We start from the raw sequence: 20532 nt of genomic DNA, 5'->3' as shown, positions 1-20532 counted from the left end.
TATGATGTCACTTTTTGTGGTTGGTATACATTTTCTTTATGATCTTTACTTGAATCAATGTGTGTCCCTTACAGGACACCAAATCAGCAAGACATAGGTCCTTCACGTAGTCTGTCCTAGATTTGATTTTTAACTTGGTTGTAGCTATGAACCTCTGCAAGATAACCTGGGTACTATGGAAAGCAAATCTACCAGTGAAAAACACTTCTACTGTTTTTATCTGGAAGAACTGATAAAGAAAACATCAACTCTTTAAGTTGTGAAACAGCTAAATTTATTACAGTTTAAAATACACATTAAAAGAAATATCAACAGATGACATCACTTCCCAAAACACACATTAGTTTTATCTTGTGGATATTAGCAACTGAAAATCATCAATATTTCTGCATAAACTGTGATAGTGTGGAAAATGTAATTTGCAGAGTACTTAATTGACAACCAAGAGGTTAATGCACTGAATGGAGGTGGTGAATCAGTCCATGAAAGAACCTTTTGCCTGCAGATACTTGTAACATCTGACTTCTCAATTAGTTCCTTTCCAAGTCTTTCATCACAGAAGTAACTACAGCAGCAAATATCTTCACTACAGATGCTCTCCAGGTTTGTTTTTTAATTCAGTTTTCTATATAAAAAAGATATATATAAAACAACTGAAAACTGCTGGTGCCTCTTCTTATTTTCCATTCATTCCCAAAGACTTTTTTTGAGACCTTCTTCACTCCATTCTAGATTAAAATACAGGCTGGAAAATTCTGCTATATATTAACCAAATTGCAGTAAGATTTCTCTTTAATACATAACACTTGAATGTAATTTACTTTCTATTCTCCCTTCTGTTTTATGTTTCCTACGACCATCAGTGCATAAAAGGAAAAAAGGGGTGGATTTTTACAACATGTACTGGAGTAATGATTAGATAACATTTTCCAAGCAATATAGTTTAAATTTCTTTCAGGATTTGCATTTGCATTATAGTGCCCAGTATCAGAAATATGCATAGTGTTACCACCTACTAAGTTCAAATTTCTGGTCTTGAAACAAAGATGCCCATTCTTGCTCTCACCATCCTCTACAGCCCTTGCAACTTAACAGTAGGAATTCAGTCCTAGTGATTTCCGTTGCCTTTACACTTCCCTCTTTGCAAAAGGTACATTCTCAAGTTTGAAACTAATGCTACTAATCACACTACAGCAAATGAAAAAGTACAGATATGTCCAAAATGGAAGAGCTGAGGAGATCAAGTCCTTGAATGATTTTCCAGTGCTTTTAGATATTGCTTTTATTACAGTATTTTTAATGTACCAAACCTTTTAAAATTACAAAATGTTGCAAAAAGGCAGCAGGAACTTTGCTGTGAGATTTTAAAATCTTTTAGTGGTTGCTGTTGCAGAGTTAATGGCATGGGTTCTCCATACAACCTTATCAATCCCTGTCCCTCTGCCACATTTTCTGTAAGTCAAAAGAAACGTAGAATATTCATAGATATAAAATATTGGTTTTTTCACTATCAGCAGTCTTCATGTATTTCTGTTGATATCCTTAAAGAAAATCCCTAAAAGAAAAATAAAGCAAGACCAGCTTAAGGTAAGCTAATTTTACAGTTCTGCAATATAAAGTACAAGGAGATGAGACAAACCAAAATAAAAATATGTTAAAATGAAATAAATACTGTGGAAAATTAAAAAAAAAAATCTTATTTTTCTTGGAGTATGGCAGGGGGTTTTTACTGAATTAATAGTTTGGTTTTCTCTGAGCACTGGTTAGGACAAAAAGAGGGTAGAATCTAAAAAATTCTTTCTGTCATTGTGAGATGTTAACATTGGATCTCGTGCTAATTTAAACTGTCTGCGTTTAATTCCATTTTGTTTAATTTCATCACTTTCTCTTATTTGTTACATTCACAATATTTATATTTAGTTAAACTTTCAATGTTTGAATGAATTCTCCTTTCAATGAAGGAGAATTATCAACTAAGGATTGTTGGTAAATATTCTGAGAGCTACTGCATTGTCTGGCAAATCTCTAACGCCAAGGAAAGAGTCTGAGCTTTGATAAAAGATGCAATCATATGCACACACATCAGAGAGTGATGGATTAGCAATAAATACCTCCCTCCAAAAATTACGCATTAAATGATGCATACGTTTCTGAAAGGTACTTCAATAATTCTGTCAGTTTTAGAAGGCAATTATATACCTTTAAGATCGTGTGTTGAGTAATTTTGAACAACTACCTTGTTTTCCAAAAGGCTTTTTTACTTCTGAACCTAGCTTTTTTAACTCTATTCTTTTTTAATTTATTTTTTTTTAATTAAGGAAAAGTCCTACAGCCATGGTCTATTCAGTACTAAGTCAAAACTAAACAGACATAGAAATGTTTGCTATTGGTTAGAAAAATATATGTTAACTCTGAATCCAGCTACCCAAAGCAGAAGGCTTTTGTGTCAATACTTTTCCAAAAATTATTTCATAATCTTTACACTGCGGGAAACATATAGCAAAATGTGTAGTTTTTAAAAAGAAAGGAAACATCAATGGTTGAAATGCTTTGGATTATTATATAAAATCCCTCAGGTAGAAAGAAATGCAGTTTTAGTTGCATCATTTATTGTGTTATTATGTCACTTTTAGAGGGCCTCTTTCTATAAAAAGATTAGTAAATAAGAACATATTAATTGACTGCTTTTAATTTCCAAGAAAAGACACATTGAACTATCAAACTGAATTTTAGATTTTGAAATCAAGGGGGAGAATATTCATTATGTAAACAGAAATCAGTTCTGCGATTGGTAAAATGTGTTTCTGTATAACTTTGATGCATCTATCTGAGGTAAAAAATGGTAATTTTCTATTGCATTTGTTGTTATACAATTCATAGCACTTAGTCACTGCTAAAATATGTAGATACTAACCTGAAAATCTCTAATGAATGTTAAAAAGAAGAAGATGAAACCAAAGGCCACCGTCCATTCACAGATTGCACTCATAAAGTGGTAAGTATAATCCTGATGGAGTGAGACATAAAACAAATTTTCAGATAAAACAGCTAAACAAAATAAGTGTGGAATGATACAGACATTTCCTTCTGTAAATTCAACAAGTACTGCAAGATTTATGACTCATCATCCCAATACTCTGTTGTATAAAAGTCAATTCACATTTTGTTTTTACAGAGTGGTGAGTATATTTATCAAGGTTGCATGTGTTGCATTAAGTCTTGTGCAGTAACATTAGAGGCAGTACAAGAAAACTACAATTAGCACAGTATCAAAACAAAGCTTGAATATAATATGAATGTGAAAACATTGAGTTCTTGTGTTAACATTACCAAAGTGCCCATGTTCCAAGCTTTCATTCAGAGCCACTGAGCACAGTAATACTGAGAAAATTCTCATCCTGTTTTGAAATAGAGGGCTACCCTTTATGACCCTTTATGACCAAAAAGTCCTGACAAGACTTTTGTTGTTAAGACTATCATAGAAAACCTATGTCATAAGACACAAACAGAATGCAAAATGTTTCTTAGCATGCCATCAACAAATAGGCCATCTGTTTCAGTAAAAAACCATTTTTTCATCCTTGCATCTCAAAAAACCCCACAAAATCCCTGAAGATATTACTAAGATTGTCTAATTTGCAAAGATTTATCTACAGTTGCCTTGCCACTGCTTTGTTGAAATACATTTTCTAAGTGTGCTTTTATTAAGCTCTTCAAGCAGGATGCACTGTCTGCATTATTTAACCTGGTTTTTGCATACCTCCCTTCAAGAGGTAAGTTTGTCCAAAAAGAAAGTTCAAAGTTTGTCCAAAAAGAAAAATTAGTTTTTGTAGTTGTCATTCTGAAAACACTGAAATCAACTCAGATACCCCTTTAGTATGCCTTAGGTCAGATGCAAATATTTATGACAGTAGCAAAGACTTTAATAAAGAAGGGTGAAAAAGCTGAGAAAACCAATGTTTTAAAAAACCTCAAAAACTACAGAATCAAACTGGTCCACTTTTGTTTCATGTGAGAAGTTCATTTGCAAGAAAATTGACTATAAAAGGAAGTAGAACAACTAATTTCCAGAATATTTTTTTTCTGTAGTCTTTTTCTATGGGAAAGTTGCAATTCTTCGTTAAAGCGAAAGTCTAACTCTTTGAAGACTGATCATCCGTGACCAATTTTCTTACCCACACCACAGACATCTTTCTAGTGAAGATGTAACTGGAAACCAGCATTGCACAAATCTGTTCATGATAATGTACTGTTTGAAGTCTCTGACGTGTTTGCAATGCTTTAAGATCAATATAACAGCGTTCCCCAAATAATACGATACAAGGTAACTTGCTGCCTAATAAGATTTTACCTTTTCACCTGGGGTCCAATCAATTTTTGTCATGGAAATTTTTGAAGCGAACACAATCACTGGGAAAAACAGTGTAAAGGAAACTATAGAATATTAGTGAGTAAAAGTGAAAATGTCTGCTTACAAAAAAACCCCCCTTCTTCCCCTTCTGTAGCAAAGGAGATCCTAAACAACCAGAATATCAAATCAAAGTATTTAGAAAACAAGTAAATGAAACACATTATTACAAGGTAGGTGGTAGCAGCAATCAAAACACATTTCTGCACAAATGAAGGTTTCTGTGGGTTCTTTCAGAGTATAGACAGTAAGGGAGACACTCCAAAACTTAGGTGAGATTTGTGATCAAGAACTGTGGGAGCAGAGTCCTGCACTGCTGGAAGTGGAACCGTTGATTCCCAGTGGTGCACAGTAGGTGTCTTGGTCTGTTTGTACAACTTCCTCTCGAGACTGAGGGCCTCTTTCAAAGCCCTTTCACAGCTACTGAAACCAAAAGCAGGCTGGAGCTGGGTGACTCATGTGATGAGCTGCCACTATCAGTTTTCAACACTGGCAGATCACCCAAGGCCAATAAAATCAGTGAGAAGACTCTAATTCTAGCATGCCAAGGGAAAAGCCAGGAAGTTGTGCAGTGTGACTTTAAGGGAGGTGACTGTTGAGGCCAAACACCAAGCAGCATGATAAAACTCATCTTCTTAGGCTTGTTTGCCAACTGTATTTTTAACTTCTGTATGTTTGGTTCACTGTAGAAGCAGTGGCTCCCTTTTTCAGGCCTTCCTCCCTGCTCCCCTTCAAGTGAAAGAGGTGGGAAAGTTGCTCTAGCTTCACTAGTGTATGATTCTGTGAAGAACACTGGGGCATTGTTTTTAAATATACCACTGAATTAAGAGATAAAGCTTTTCAGAAGCCCCCAAAACTCATCTTTATGCTATGAATGGTGTCTCAATGTGCTATATTATATATATTAGAGAGCCCTAAGTAAGGAGTGTGACCTCATTTTTATTCTTTATCATCAGTGATTTAACTTAAAAGGAAAACCATGAACACAGAAAGGGAAAACCATGGGACATACCATAAAGGATACTGGGAATGAAAGCAATGCATGATATTACAGATATGGCCATCCTTATGTGACACACAAAGTAAGTGTTCCATCGTGGGCAGGACTTGTAAGAGATTATGGACTGAAGTGTAATGTATACAACACCCGAGCCAAATGCCACCAAAGCTCCTATGTCATGGACACTGGGAACAGCCAGCTCCTGGAAAGAGAATCAGCACAATGGTTAGCTGCTGCTATCTGAAGAAACTAGCAGGTAGTGCACATGAATGCAAATCTTCTGCATGACATACTGATTAGAGGAACTAGACTGAACACTAAGGAAACAATTTCTAATTCCAGCTTTGCTTTGATCTCCTGACCTGAAACAGTCACCTGACCTTGAGCAAATCTCACATCCTCTTCATGTCTCGGTTATTCTATTGGCAAATGGGGATAGGAATGTAGCACTAGTGTACAACTGCTCACTAGTTGTACATATACAGTGAAAAGAGTGAAGGCTTGCAAGACACCATTTCCAGCTTCCTGGGCAATTAAGCATGCTCGAAAATCTGCTGGAGATGCTTAGCTAGATAAGATCTTTATCATGCTCAGAACCCTTTCTACAAACTGCATTTAACATGGAAAGCAGGGTCAAAGCAGGGGAAATAGAAATTAGGTGAGGAAGGAGTTTATGGACAATAAATGGCAATGAGACACAACAGAGATTAGATAAGAACCAGTGTTATAACTGTCAAGGAACTCCTTTGGAAACTTTAGGATCAAAGTTTCTGCTTCCCTGACTCTCACAAATTATTTTGCATTCCTGATTTGTCTTTTCTTTGTTGAAGCCAAGTTTGTTTTCTCTTTCAGTCAGGCATCATCCAGCTCTTTTTTGTGCCACATATAAATCTTACCAATAAGAACACAGATACTTAAAAGTGAAATAGTGTGATTAGAATAGACTGCAGTACCTGTGGTGTTTGCAATCCACACACACTGCCTGGATGCAAAGCTAAAAAGGGCAAGTTACTATCCTAAGGCAGAGGGTTTTTTAATCTGAAAATACCATGTCCATTACATGTAAAACTGTACTGGCTGCTGAAGCCTTGACAATCTTTATTTTCATTTTCTCTGTATGTTATCATGTCACTATATGAGCACAATAATATTTAACAAAATCTTCCAAGTTAGACCATCCTTTAAAATAAATAATGTAGCTGTTTCCACAGATTTTAAGGCAATATCTCAAGCCGCCTGCCAATTAAATTTAACTTGATTCTAGGCTGAAGCTTTCAGTGCAATTGTCCTAATACTTGTGTCAGAATCTACCCTGTTATACACTTCCTCACTAGAAAAGGTAAAATGAATAATCTGTTTCAGTATTTTTTCTGTCTACTGAATTTTCTTTCAGACACTGAGGGGTGGACTTCGATTTGTAATGAGATGCCTAACCCTTCCTGGCAAAGTAAGCAGTAGTTCTACATGTCTCTATCAAAAGATTTAACATGTCGTTATGCCATCTCCTACAGACACAAAAGAACAGGCTGATACTGTGCTCAGTGTTCTAACCCATCAGATAAGATTACTTTATTCTGTAGAAAATGCTGCTAGTGAGTGTGCCATCATTCAGTCAAAAATGCAGATGCTTTTGGTAGTCTGATTTATTCTGCCCTGCTTGATTATAAGCAAACTAAACTTGGAATAGCAAGGTTTTTTACAGTCAAATCTTCATAGTAAAAATTTTCCAGCAAAAAAATCCATATAGTACAGACCTGTTATAAGACAAGCATACAGAAAACCCCTTAATGGCATAACTGCCTAAGCAAAAATTCTCGTGTATAGGGAAACAAATCTGTCACTGTAAAGCTAATGAAAAAAGGCAAGCACAAGAAATTCTTACTCCATTTTCCAAGTATCCACATGGGGATAATGTTAATCACTGTTACCTAGCTGAAATTTTTAATGGTAAAAATTTTCATTTCTGTTATGAAATTTATGATCATACCTGAAAAGTTGCAACTATGCCCATTCCAGTGCAGCCCATCAATCCAATACATAATGTAAACATATTGCATGAAGACCTAACAAAGTGTGATGTCTCATTTTGCTTCTCTGTTAATAAATATCTGATGTACATTGTAATTGCAGCTGAAAAAACAAAAAAATATGTTATGTTCAATGTCATATATTGCTTACATTTTAACACCTTTTCCTGTAACATATGACATGCAGAAAAATTATAAGCATAATACAGTAAATAATATTACCTTTACCTCTACTGGAATGAAGAAGAAAGGTAGTGATTTTCAGCTGAACTTTCAGGTAGAACTTAAACATTATCTTCCTCTTAAAATTGCACATTATTGCTATCTACAACTAACTGCACATCAGTTCAAGGAAAACACTAATTTAAATCCCATTCTCCTGTGTGTTTTGGGCACAGAGGCATTGCCATTCCACATTAGGAACAGATGTTACAGGGAGATAAGAACCATAAGCTACAAGTGGGAGGTTTTATTCTGCTCTGAGATGCAGTCATGTACCAGAACTACATCTCCTTATAATGGATGGTCTGAAGAATTAATTCCTTTTTGCAGAGTCACCACATGCATGTCCTTAATATGCAGTTCACTCCTGACAAACATCTGTACTGAATTAGGAAATCATTCAGTTTATAATATGCTGTAGACTGGATTCCACGGTTCCATAACACAGAACGTGGTTTCAATCTATCTACAATCGGAAAAATTAATCAGGTAACTTTGCCCAGGCACTATGAGGTTACATGAAACACACCAAGATAGTGTGACTGAATGAGGCCCTTAGAAAAGGTAAAATATATTATTTTGACTTTGCCTTAATGCCATAATACTGCATGTATACAGAGGTACACAGCTCTTGATCCTCCATCCTCTACAAGTTTATAGAAAATGCCAAACTTCCTGCCTCACATCAGCCATTTTGTAGAGAGGTAGGCACATTGCTAGGAGAAAACAGGTGCTCCTTCAACACTGTTCTTCCCTTTGCTGCAGCATTTTGGAACCTAAAGTTCCCCTACATCAGAGCTTTTGCAGAGTGATTATGCTATCTTTGTTCCACTTTTATTTCCAGCATGTTGACTACTTTGCACTGATGAGGTGCTCTGAAGAGACACAAGTGCCTCTAAGCCTGCACTAACTGCTCCTAAGGACCTGACTCTCCAGGTATCACTTACATCTACCTGATACTGCCATTTGGCTGTGGAGTAGTTTTTCTGCAGAATACTGAATACATTTCTGCAATTTAAGCAGGCAGCTTTCACTAATTCTCATTTCTTCATTCTGGTCAACCCAAATAGCTTATACATACCTAAAAGGGCTGAAATATTAATCATAAAACCGAAGACACCACTCTCTGGAGGTTTAGTTCCAGTGTCGCTAAAGCAGGAAGAGAGAGAAATTAAAAGTTAATTGAGACCTGTGAAACATAAATGAGACTTACAATTGAAATCCCAAGAGAAATATAACTTGTGTGAACTGCTGCTGTGTGTGCAAGGCAATTCATCTGCTGCTGCACACTTAGCCTCCATTTGTAGTAGAGAATCTTTCTTTTCAAAAAGAAAGCATGTTTTGAAACCATACTCTTTGAACTGTATTTCTTCTTTTTTCTGCGTGCAATATGCAAAGATGTGACAGACCTGTACTTTGCTCAGGAATGGCATGATTACATAAATGATATTTTAGAAGTTATGTTTCTTTTATCTGCTGAATTAAAACTGTGATAGAGCAAAATATATCTAATGGCAGTCACTATCTTAAGATGTGAGAGAATTGGGTTTAACCTCCTTAAAAGGACTTTACCCTATGAGAGAAGTTCTGTTCCAATGCCCCGGAGTGTTCCTAACAACTGTTTTATTTACTAATGTAGATACAGCTTAAGAGTACTCTATTTCCAAGGTGTTGCAAGTCCCTTCTGATGGAACACTTCACCCTTATAGGGGATAATTAGAAGTTCACTGGGACAGAGAGGGGGAACACGAGTGTGAGAATATCTACAGAATTTATGTACATATGTATATGCATGCATATATATATATATATGAAAAATGTTATATATACAAAATGTTTGTTGTGCGGAAAATGGAACACTTTCACCATAGAATCTTTTTCCCTGTTTTCCCTACATATGTGCAAACACCCACCTCAAAAATGCCCCTTCCTCACTGAATGAACATACTCCTGGCAGAACGGGGGCTCAAGCTCTCTCAAGCAGAGCTCTTCTACAGAAGGTGAGTGCTCTGTTGAAAGAACAGTACTATGATATTGTCACCTCTTTGCACTACTTTTTCTTCTCTGATGTCTATTTTTTCTTTTAATGTACGGCCAGTTGATATCTGTTTGATCTGGCTCTGTTGGTCAAGCCAATGGAAAACATCTAGCTCTTGAATCTTTACATAATTTGGGTGTGAGCTAAGTTTCCTGTTACTGGGCAGCACCAAGAGGCAGGACAGTGCGTTTGAACAGAGGCACCCAAAGAACTCTACTGTCAGAAATGTAAACATGTAAGGGTTTCAGCTAATGCCAAAGTTTAGTGGAAATCGAGCAAAGATTCTGAGAACAAACCTTTCTCCTAGAGTGGGAGTGTCAATCTGCTGGAGGGTAGGAAGCTCTGCAGAGGGATCTGGACAGAATGGATTGGTGGGCCAAGACCAGTGGTAGGAGGTTCAGCAAGACCAAGTGCTGGGTCCTACTCTTTGGCCACAACAATCCCAGGCAGCGCTACAGGCTGGGGAACAGTGGCTGGAAAGATGCCCAGCAGAAGAGAACCTGGGGGTGGCTGGCTGACAGCAGCTGAACATGAGCCAGGGTGTGCCCAGGTGGCCAAAGCAGCCAGTGGCATCCTGGCCTGGATCAGCAGTAGTGTGGCCAGCAGGACCAGGGCAGTGATGGTTGCTCTGTTCTTGGCTCTCGTGAGGTCACACCTCAAGGGCTGTTGTCACTTTGGGGTGCTTACTACAAGACATTGAGGGACTGGAGTGTGTCCAGAGAAGGGCAACGGGGAAGGGTCAGGAGCACCAGTCTGAAGAGGAGCAGCTGGGGGAGCTGGGAATGTTTAGTCTGGAGAAGAGGAGGGTCAGGGGTGACCTTATTGTTCTCTACAACCACCTGAAAGGAGGCTGTAGCCAGGTGGGGGTCACCCCCTTAGGTAACAAGCAATAGAACAAGAGGAAATGGCCTCAAGTTGTGCCAGGGGAGATTTAAATTGGATGTCAGGAAAAATTTCTTCACAGAAAGGGTGTTTAGGCATTGGAATGGACTGCCCAGAGAGATGGAGGAGTCACTGTCTTTGGAAAGAGTAAAGGAAAGCCTGGACTTAGTACCATGGTCTGGTTGACGATGAAGTTCAGTCATAGGTTGGACTCAGTAACCTCAGAGGTCTTTTCCAACCTAATCATTTGATGAATCACAGTGATTCTGTGATTGTGTTTATGATGGGAAAAGTAGGTACTAGCTAGAGATTTTTTTTATGCAATTGAAGAAGATGAATACTCCTTATCCCAGCAGTGAGGCTGGATTAGGTTTCAGTGCTAAGATTCTGAAGCTACCACTGAGTACAGCCAAAATGACCTCAGCATGAATGTTCTCAACACCCAAAAGAGAAAGCACTCTCTACTTAAGCAATCACTCTCAAGGATTTTGACAATTTTGTTAAGTTCAGGAAAGAAGAGTATGACCATCCCAAATGACTTGATTATTTTAGAAATTCATATTTGCTCTCCAACCCTTTCTGGGTTACAGAAGGATTTGTGCAACAAAAGTTGCTAAGATGGTTTATCAACAATAGGAGGAAGCTTAGGTTAAAGGAAGGATCCTTTTCTATGAAAAGCTGATAAAAAAAATAGAGAAAATTCATATATTTATTTTTACTAGGTAGGTTCCAAATTCTCAGACCACAAAAGTTTGGACTGGGCTTTTACACAAGTTTTTACAACTTCTCATGCATTAGGAATCCCTTTTCACCTGAATTTTCTTGTTGTAATGCTTTCAGAAGACTTGTTCCAGCTTGTACTCTGTATTAATCTTGTTTCACTTTGATAGTGAAATTGATGAAAACAGTAAATTAAGTCTTTTTTGTTTGTTTGACACACCTGAAAATAATGTTAATTCATGTTTCATTTAGCCCATTTTAAAATCTTGAACTTCATCTTTTCCTTTTGTTTCTGGAGTGTTTTCATTAACATGACAAAGGAGTCCATTTAAAAAGTGGGCCACTTGAGACAACCTTCAAGGACTTTCTCAAATCAGAAACTGCTCTGTGGTAAGTACAGGACTGTAATCACTTCAAAGCTATTGAAGGGTTTTAGGTGAGAAGAGAATGGAATTGGCACACACATAGAAAGCCATTTGAAGTTCTTGGAACACATCATAAGAGCAATCCAAATAACCTGGAATTGCACTGAACTCCATTTTTGAGCAAAAGATTTTCTCAAGCTAAAGGTTTATAGGTGATTTTTGTTGTCATGGATTTTTAAACTCAACAGTCTTAGATTATGCTTTAAAGAAAATTCATACCAGGAATACTGTATCACATCTACAATCTATTTACAAAGTACTACACTGGACTTTTAAGGTCACAATCTTCTTAATGTTGTATTTTCCATTAAAAAATCCCTGAAGCTGAATGAAGACTTGGGTTCATATTAATTTTTCTTCAAGTCTGCTGCCTTGGAAAAAAAGATTAGCAAAAAAAGTATTGGTGACAGTCCCTTCCTTTTTATGAAAAAGAAAAAAGCCAATGGCATATTTGAAACAAAAATGTGCTCACTTATTTGGGCTGGTGTATAGGTGAGCTCAACACCACGGAAAAGATGAGGAACCCTGTATGAAAATGGCAGCATTTATGTCACCATCTCATGCAGTAGAATTTAAAAAATAAACAGTTTTCTGAAGAGTGGAAAGACAGGAAGGTGAAGGAGATAAGGAATAAATATTTTAGGGCTAAAAGACTCATCACTGAATTTTCTTCAGAGCCATCATAAACTATTTCTCTTCAAACTGAAGTCCCAGATTTTAAAAATAGGAAGATTCTATTCTACCTACAGGAATTCTGATTTCTCCCGAGGAGAACTGGTAGGAAATACCTTCAGGAAAATTCCCTTTACTCTTTCGCTGAGAAGTCAAACCAGGAAACAGCCACCCCAACACATGCAAATTGGTTTGGATTTGGAGTAGTAGGAGTAACAGGACTAATTTGGGCACAACCTTGTCATCTTTTAGGACTTAGCTGCTAGAAAACACAAAATTATATTCATTTTATCTGGGTATGTATTATATGTATTTATATGGTTTACTTGATGAGACCTTAGCGCAGCCTCAATGACAAATATAGGTGTGGCCTCTCACTGTGACAGCTGCTACATGGTAGACAAATAAAATTAATGTTACTTCAAGGTATACACAGAGTCCTTGGGGAATGTATATAAGAATTACAGAAATGTTGAACTAAAGTTTGTCAATATTCTTCTCCTTTATGTAACTGGAATTTCCCCATATGAGCTCTATTTAATTTTTATAGTTCATTTTAAGATATTGCACAACTGAAATGTTGCAACATTCTTCCTCTTTTTAATCACTCTTAGTTTTACTAAATCACATGATTCAGATTCTTAGGCTAAAGCAATGACCTGCAAATTAAGAATATGAACTATGGTGTGACTATTGGCCTGAGTACTTAGAAAGAAACCTTGTATTCCCAAGTCCATATTCTATGAAGTTCTTATGCTTTGCTTAGACCAGTTGCCTTTAGAATTGTTGCATTCTTTACCAAAAGGCAATGTATATCCTTAGTCCAAATGTGGTGTTAAAAGGATGTAATATACACAAGGCTTTTAAAATACTTTACTAGTAAATACAGAGGGCCTGAAATGTGAGTGGGAATCGCTGGTGCAGCGTCTTACGTCTTTGTTTTGTTTGGGTTATTTTAGAGTATGTGGACATTTATTGTGATTCCATAGCTAAAGGATAAGAATGATGTTTTCTGGGAGCTATTCCATTAAGTTGATATAACTATGGCAGCTGTGATACATTCATTAGAGTTGTACAGTTGTGGCTTGAAGGTTTGGCCTATTCCTTTTAGAAAGAATGACACAATTAAGATACCTGAGCTGTCAAAAACTTAACTGCAAACAAAACTATACATAAAAAACCCACATCCTGTTGTCCCATATATTTTATTCTATGACGTGGCTTCAACATAAGAAATGCAATTTGTCAAACTTCTTACTACAGGATCTCAAAATATTTCTGAACACAAACCATGTACAGTTATCTCAAATGTTTTTTGTTAGTTAATAATGGATAAATTGCATTGATCACAAGCACTTTTGTGTCAGTGAAGTTTTGTATGTAATCAAGGATGAGCAGTAGGGTATTTGTTCAAGTACAAGAGCAAGGCTTTCCAAGAGCTTTCCAGATTTGTGCAGAGAGTCTTAAAAAGTTTTGCTAATATAAGCGAGAAGCCCGACTTTCTCTGGTTCAGTTTGAATGAAGCTCAGCTGTCTTGTGGGTTGTGGTGTCATTTACTCTTGCCTATGATGACAAACCCTAATTTTCAATCAAATTTTCTTGTTTATGCCAATCAGGTTAGCAGTCTTCTGAAATTATGCATGTCCAAAAAGTCCTTCAAGGAATTAGGTCTAGATGTATCTTGAAAGATATATTTTAAAACCTTGTTTAGATCTTCTGTATATCAGAGACACTCTTGGATTTCTGGCTAACCTTTAATCTATTGAGAGATAAATACTAACATTTTCATAGTTTAGATTTAAATGTTAACATAAGCCACACATAAAGAATGATTTACACAGAATTGCAGTTAAATGACTAAGGTTGTAGAAAAGAGATGCCAGGTGTCTCTTGGGAAGTCTTTTAAACCCATTGGTTCTATAGCGAAATACAAAAAATGCGTGTTTGTGGGAATGTGTGTACTGCAAAAGCCATCACAGGGCTTCGAGTCCTGTCATCATCTGGTGCACTTTGGCCTAGTTCTGAAGTTACACAAAATTACACTTCCACCGTGTCATTCTAAAGTTTTTCTAGGATCAGGCCTGCCTTGGCTGCAGCAGAAAACTTTCATGTCCTTTCCATCGTGTCTCCAGCGTCTGTGGCTTCAGCGTCCTGTGGCTCTCCGAGGTGCTAGAGGTGTGATGGGTGCCGGGGGTGCCCAGCGTGTCCCCCTGCCACGGGGAGGATCCGCACTGCATCTCCTCCCCTGGAGACCCCCCACTCGCTCCGGGAAGCCCCTCAGGACATCGCCCATGCTCACACACACATAAGTCCCGCACCTCGGCCGCTCCCCCAGCGCCCCCGCCTCACCTGATGTAGGGGACGAGGGGCTCGATGTGCCCTGCCAGCACGGCGATCGCATAGGAGATGATGAAGGCGGCCGAGGACCAGCTGACGAGCAAAGCGGGGACGAAAGCCACGCCGGGCATGCAGCACAGCATCGCCGGCAGCTGCCCCGCCCGGGGCATCGGCAGCTGGGCGGCAGCGCCCTGGAGTCACGGCCCGGGAGCGGGGACCCGCGTGGCGCATTCGCGCTGCCCCACGCGAGTCTGTCCCCGCCGGGCAGCGGCGCTGCGCCTCCCGCAGCCCCGGGGATGCCCCGCCGGGCGCTCGCTTCCCTTCACTTTCGGTTCTCCCCGGCGCTCCCCGCCCCCGACGGCGGCGCAGAGCCGGGGACAGCCGCGGCCCCTTCCCCTTTCACCGCTGCCGGCGCCTGAAGCGCTTCGGAGAGTTTCTGACCGCAGAAAGTCTCTCCACAAGCCGTGTCCCGGTCGCTGCCGGCTCTCCGGGCCGCACACGCCCCGTCGGGGCAGGGAGGCGGGCGGTGAGGTGCCGCCGGGCAGTGCTCGCCGGGGTCTGCGGGTCGTGCCGGAGGCTAGTGCCTTCACAGTTGTCTTTAAAAAGGCTAAAAATGGGCTCCAGCGTGAGAGTACAGCGGCTCTTTGCCGGTCGACGGCCGTGGGGCGGCGGTGGGGGCACGGAAACCGGGTCAGAAACTGTGGAGGTCCCATTACGGGGTGCTGCACACACCTCAGCCGCCTTGGACTTTCGTTTCAAACACATAATGTAGTCTTGATTTGCAAATCTTCTGTGAGATTCACTTTTGCGCATGATTAGCAGGAAACCATTGTTTAATTCAAAATCATGCTGTGTTCAGCATTTTCGCTTTGGTTTAGCCTGAAGCCATGGACAATCTGTTAAGGTTGTTTGTGTTTTCTTCGACTGTTTGTAGTTATCTGCCTTTCAAACCAACATCTGAACTCAAGGTCACCATTCTGCTGCCAAGACATGTATGTGAATGCTCTGCCTCTCTCCCTGAGTACTGAGAGTCTTGCCTTCGGTGCACATTCCCTGTGGTGGATGCACACAAGGTAAGTACTTGGCATGCCTTTTTAGGAAGGGAGATACAAATGAAATAAAAGGACTAGGGACAGTATATCTCAATGCAAGTACAGAAAAGTAATAAAAAAATTATTCTACCACTAAGACTGGAGGTACTCTACAACCTTCTTCTTGGCAGTAGCAAGTTGCTCATGTTCTTAACATTCACCACACCACAAATTCATGCTTCATATTTCCACAGCTAATCTGTCTTCTAGTAGTTTTGAGTGACAGAAATTTCTGATTGAAAGAACGGGTTTATTTCTCTTTGCGTTAAAGGTGCAAAAATAATGGAAGAGAACTAATATTTGAACTGTCTTAATATGCTGTTTTAAAAATGTCTGTTTAATAATGCCTCAATATCAGGTATCTTGGGTTTCTTTCCTCTTGAAACAGAAAATCAATGAAATAGTATACAGGAAATAAATCTAGTCTCTTTGGTAAATAAATGAACTGCAGAAACACCTTGATGTTCATTATATTTACAGAAGTAGAATTTTACTTTTTTATGTGTCAGTAATTCAGTATTCTGGTTTAGTCCCTTGCAGAAAGAGGATGGAATTCACTTTTTTTTACTGCATCAACATTTAAGTCACATTGTTAGAAAAATGTTCCATCCACAGTTCTGCAAGTTCTTTGTACTTCTTTAGTTTTGTAAGTAGTAAATAAATTACTCTTAAGTGTGAGTTGAGTATTTCTATTACTCACATGACTTTTAAGTGCCTGAACACTATTTGGAGTGAAAGAAAAAGACACATGTTTGGCTCAAGCAGGTGGCAACTTACTGTTTGGTGATCACTAGCAAAGGCTCTTTGTTGCTATGTAAACATTTATTGCAGCTCATGGGATGTTTCTTTTTCTTTGTGATTTTGTTGTAGAAGGTAGTCAGTAACAACATATAATTTGAGCAGTGATCTTTAATTGGTTTTTATCCGAAGCATTAGTATGTTCTTTAAAGATCATTAGAAGCTGCACAGACTAAAAAATACAGGTTACTCACAAACTTGGGAGGAGTAATTTTATTTACTGGACTTGAGAACGCTAGTGTGGTATTTCAAAGAAGGTCTAGGTATTTTAATTTGTTTTGTTTTCAGTAAGTTATATTAAAACCCTAGCAGTATAAAAATATAAAATAACTACGGATTTAATTTAGCTCTTAATTTAGATTTTTTAGATGAAAAATTAGATACAAGTTGACAGTGTTCACTTACAGTCCAGAAAACCAGGTGTATCCTGGGCTGTGTCAACAGAAGCATGACCAGAAAACTGAGGGAGGTGATCCTGCCCCCCTGCTCTGCTCTGGTGAGATCCCACCTATCTGCATCCAGCTCTGGGGTCCCTTGCACAAGAAAGGCCTTGGGTCAGAGGAGGACCACAGAAATGATCAGAGGGATGGAGCACCTTTTTTGTTGAAGAAAGGCAGAGAGAGAAAAAGTTTTTCATGGAAAGAATGGTGAAGTTCTGGAATTGTCTGCCCTGGGAGGTGGTGGAATCACCATCCCATGGTGATTTTAAAAAAAAGATTGGATGTGGCATTTGGTGCCACCTTTCAGTTGAGGTGTTAGGGCATGGGTTGGACTCGATGATCTTAGAGGTCTCTTCCAACCTGGTGATTCTGTGACTCTGTGATTCTGGGAGCTGAGGTTGTTCAGTCTGGAGGAGAGAAGGCTCCAGGGACAACACATTGTATCTTTTCATTATTTAAATGGGGTGAAGAAGAAAGACAGCTAGAGACTTTTTACCAAGATCTGTAGTGACAGCACAAGGGGAAATGGCTTTAAACAGAAAGAGGGTAAGTTTAGATTACATATTAGGAAGGAATTTTCTGTTCTGAGGGTGGTGAGGCACTGGCACAGGTTGGCCAGAGAAGTTGTGGATGCCCCATCCTGGGCAGTGTTCAAGACTAGGCTGGATGGGACTTTGAGCAATCTTGTCTAATGGAAGGTGTCCCTGCCCATGGGAATGGGGTTGAAACTAGGACATCTTTATGGTCCTTCCTGAACCAAACCCTTATGTGAATCTATGATTCTGTCATTTAACAAAATGGTCAGACTCCTTCAAATTAGAATTATTAGAAAAATAGATATGTCAATATGTGCAAATAATAATGTCCATGCCAGTGACTGGAAAAGATAATAATGGAAATAATAATGAAAGATCTAAAATAGCCTATGCTGCTGGTACTTCTATCCCCTCTTTTCTCCTGTTTCAATCAAAATCTGGTTTCCATGGATTTTATATTTATTTTATAAGAGTATTCTTTATCACATGGCTATTTTCCAAACTCATTCATCATGAAATTACCTATAACATGAAAGATGTAGTTAGAAGACTCCTCTTCCCCAAACATGTTGGTCTTTATATCTCTGCATGGTGTTTACATTGAAACTGCGCAGAACAGTTCCAGTAGCATTTACTTCCCTGATTTGGTAAAGAACTTGCTGGAAGAGGGAAGGATGGAAGAACAAGTGAGACAAGAAAATTGTAAGCAATAAAAGTTTTGAACAAGAGCAAGAGAGACGTAGTTCAGTTACTTCTTGAGATCTTTTGCTACACACAAGCACTAGGAAAAAAGCAGCCTTGATCTGTGAATGTAATGCCTAAATAATTTTTATTAACAACTGGTTATGAACTGGTTTATTAACACAGGTTGCACCAGAAATGCATTTACAGAAGGAATCAGTACACTACTTGTAATTTCTTCAGATTACTGTGTGAAGAGTTCAAGCTGGTTTGTGGTATCTCTTTACTTCCTCTTTGGTCACGTACCAATATCTGTAACCTTCTCTCAGTAACAAAAGCATGTGTAAACTATTCTCACTTCTGACACGAAGTTTGGAATAGCAGTAGTAACAACCCACAACATCTGTGAAATCTTACACTGTGAGGCATTCATGGCATGATGTTAATATTTCTAAAAGGTAAAGTGATTTAGTTATAAAGCAGTTTTCAGGTGTTACTCTTTAAAAGACAGTTTAATTTGTCCCATTTGTTTTGGGTCCCCTCTGTAGGTAGCTAGATTTTATCTATATGTCTAACCAAAATGCAGGTAAAAGATGTCTCAACTGTCAAAAAATCAGACTAGTCAAAAATTGGCGGGTCCCTTAAGAATGAAGAGAGGTAACTACTGGGTTGAAATTGTGTAATTTCATCTGTTAAAAAAAAAAAAAGAATAGAAGCTTCCTCTGGTGCAGGACAGATTAATATCTTGCAATAATGATGAGGTGTGAAAATGTGAAAAGGTTTATTCCAGAATTTCTAAAGACTGGTTCTCAATATGTTTTTTTTTTTACTACTCCACTATCACTATCACTGTCCTGCAGTGGTAGGGAGGAGAAGAGAAGATCCAGCAGGCAGGAATTGTGCAGCAAGATTGATCTATTTTAATTATTTTACAACTCTTTTATAGACTTTTTTCTTTACAGTCTAATTGGTCAAAGGATCAGCCACCCCTTGGGGTGATTGGCTAAAATCCTAAAACATCCATTGTCAAAATATTTTTCTACTGTACTATAAACAAAGCTTTACAAGGTCACAGGTGCTCATAGCTTATAGAATTCTACTGATATCTTCAGTGAGAGAGAAAAATATCTCATGGGACTGGAAAGAAGCAAGAGAAATTCTTGCTAGCTGCATATTTGTATCCCACTCCACTGTCTATTTTCAGTTACTTTTTGGGGGATATTTTTTCAAATAAAATGTTTATTGGGAGAAATCTTTGTTTCCAGAATGCATGAGCTGTAGGCTGACATGGGATATAAAGGGCAAGAAAGAGACTGTTAAGCTGCAAATGAACCATTCTTCAGTGGCTTTGTTATCCTTCATTCTAAATGAGGTAGTGAACATGCTGAAGCAGTTAGTGGGAGAATTTGGCTCTGGCATTTTGATAATTTTGGCAGTACATTTTTGTAGAAGCACATTTTTAGTGAAAAGGAAATCATTCAAAGTGAAATGGGAGCTTTTTATGTGGCCTTGCCATCTGAAAGAAATACCTTTGCAGTTTTCTTAGTGGTACACAGTAGCTGACAGTAAGTTGCTTGCTGAAGATTAAGAGAAAGTAATGAAATTCATGACCTGAGTTAAATTAGAATGCAAAGGGATTAAAGGATTCAGACTCTAAACAGAGAGAATTTGATCAATCCTAGGAAAAGCTTTCAAAATATCTTTTTTCTCAACATCAGAAGTGGCTAATGATGTGGCTACATCCAACACAAAACCTCTTGAAAATGGGGAGTACTCACTGCTGAAAAATCAGATTCTATTTCCATATGTTAATCTAGATTTACCAGCACAATTTATGGGTGTTGGTTTGTCTACTTTTATAACACCATACTGCTAAATACAAGGCACTCAGTTATTTCTTCCTGTATACCATGCTTTGCACATTGCTGGCTGAATTACTGTTTGCTTCTTTCATGAGGTTCCTTCTTGTGTGTCTGGCCCCAGCTGACACCAAGGTCTAACAGGGCAGAGAGAGCTGCTATACATATATATATACAGAGAGAGTGCTTCAGGGTAATATTGTGAAATCTCTTTATGTTGAAACTGCTTGATTCCAGCTGATACATATGGGTAGCAAACATACACACTTAGTGAAATGTAGTTTTACAAAACCTAAATATTGTGTCCAACTTTGTCTTTTCAGTTTTAACAAACTGTTCTTTCCATCATTTCTTGGCCTTTGTCCATGTCCTTCATAGTTCTTCTGCATCAAAGGT

The 20532-nt window shown here is 38.5% G+C and overlaps 1 protein-coding gene across 1 annotated transcript; it reads right to left on the bottom strand.

The window, feature by feature from the left end:
• Positions 1-251: 251 nt before the first annotated feature.
• On the bottom strand, positions 252-14998 carry DRAM1 (DNA damage regulated autophagy modulator 1). The gene is made up of 7 exons (XM_042051095.1): positions 14744-14998; positions 8739-8806; positions 7396-7538; positions 5433-5610; positions 4352-4410; positions 2915-3007; positions 252-1555 (listed from the first exon to the last, which is right to left on the bottom strand). The coding sequence occupies exons 1-7, from the start codon at positions 14899-14901 to the stop codon at positions 1511-1513; spliced, it is 744 nt and encodes a 247-aa protein (XP_041907029.1). The 5' UTR covers positions 14902-14998; the 3' UTR covers positions 252-1510.
• Positions 14999-20532: the final 5534 nt, after the last annotated feature.

Source organism: Corvus kubaryi, unplaced genomic scaffold, assembly GCF_017639235.1.
Source record: "Corvus kubaryi isolate FWS band 111438036 unplaced genomic scaffold, C.kubaryi_AGA036_p1.0 74, whole genome shotgun sequence".
In the NCBI taxonomy this organism is placed as follows: domain Eukaryota; kingdom Metazoa; phylum Chordata; class Aves; order Passeriformes; family Corvidae; genus Corvus; species Corvus kubaryi.
Note: the sequence above shows the minus strand (reverse complement) of the source record. Positions and strands in the feature narration are given on the sequence as shown.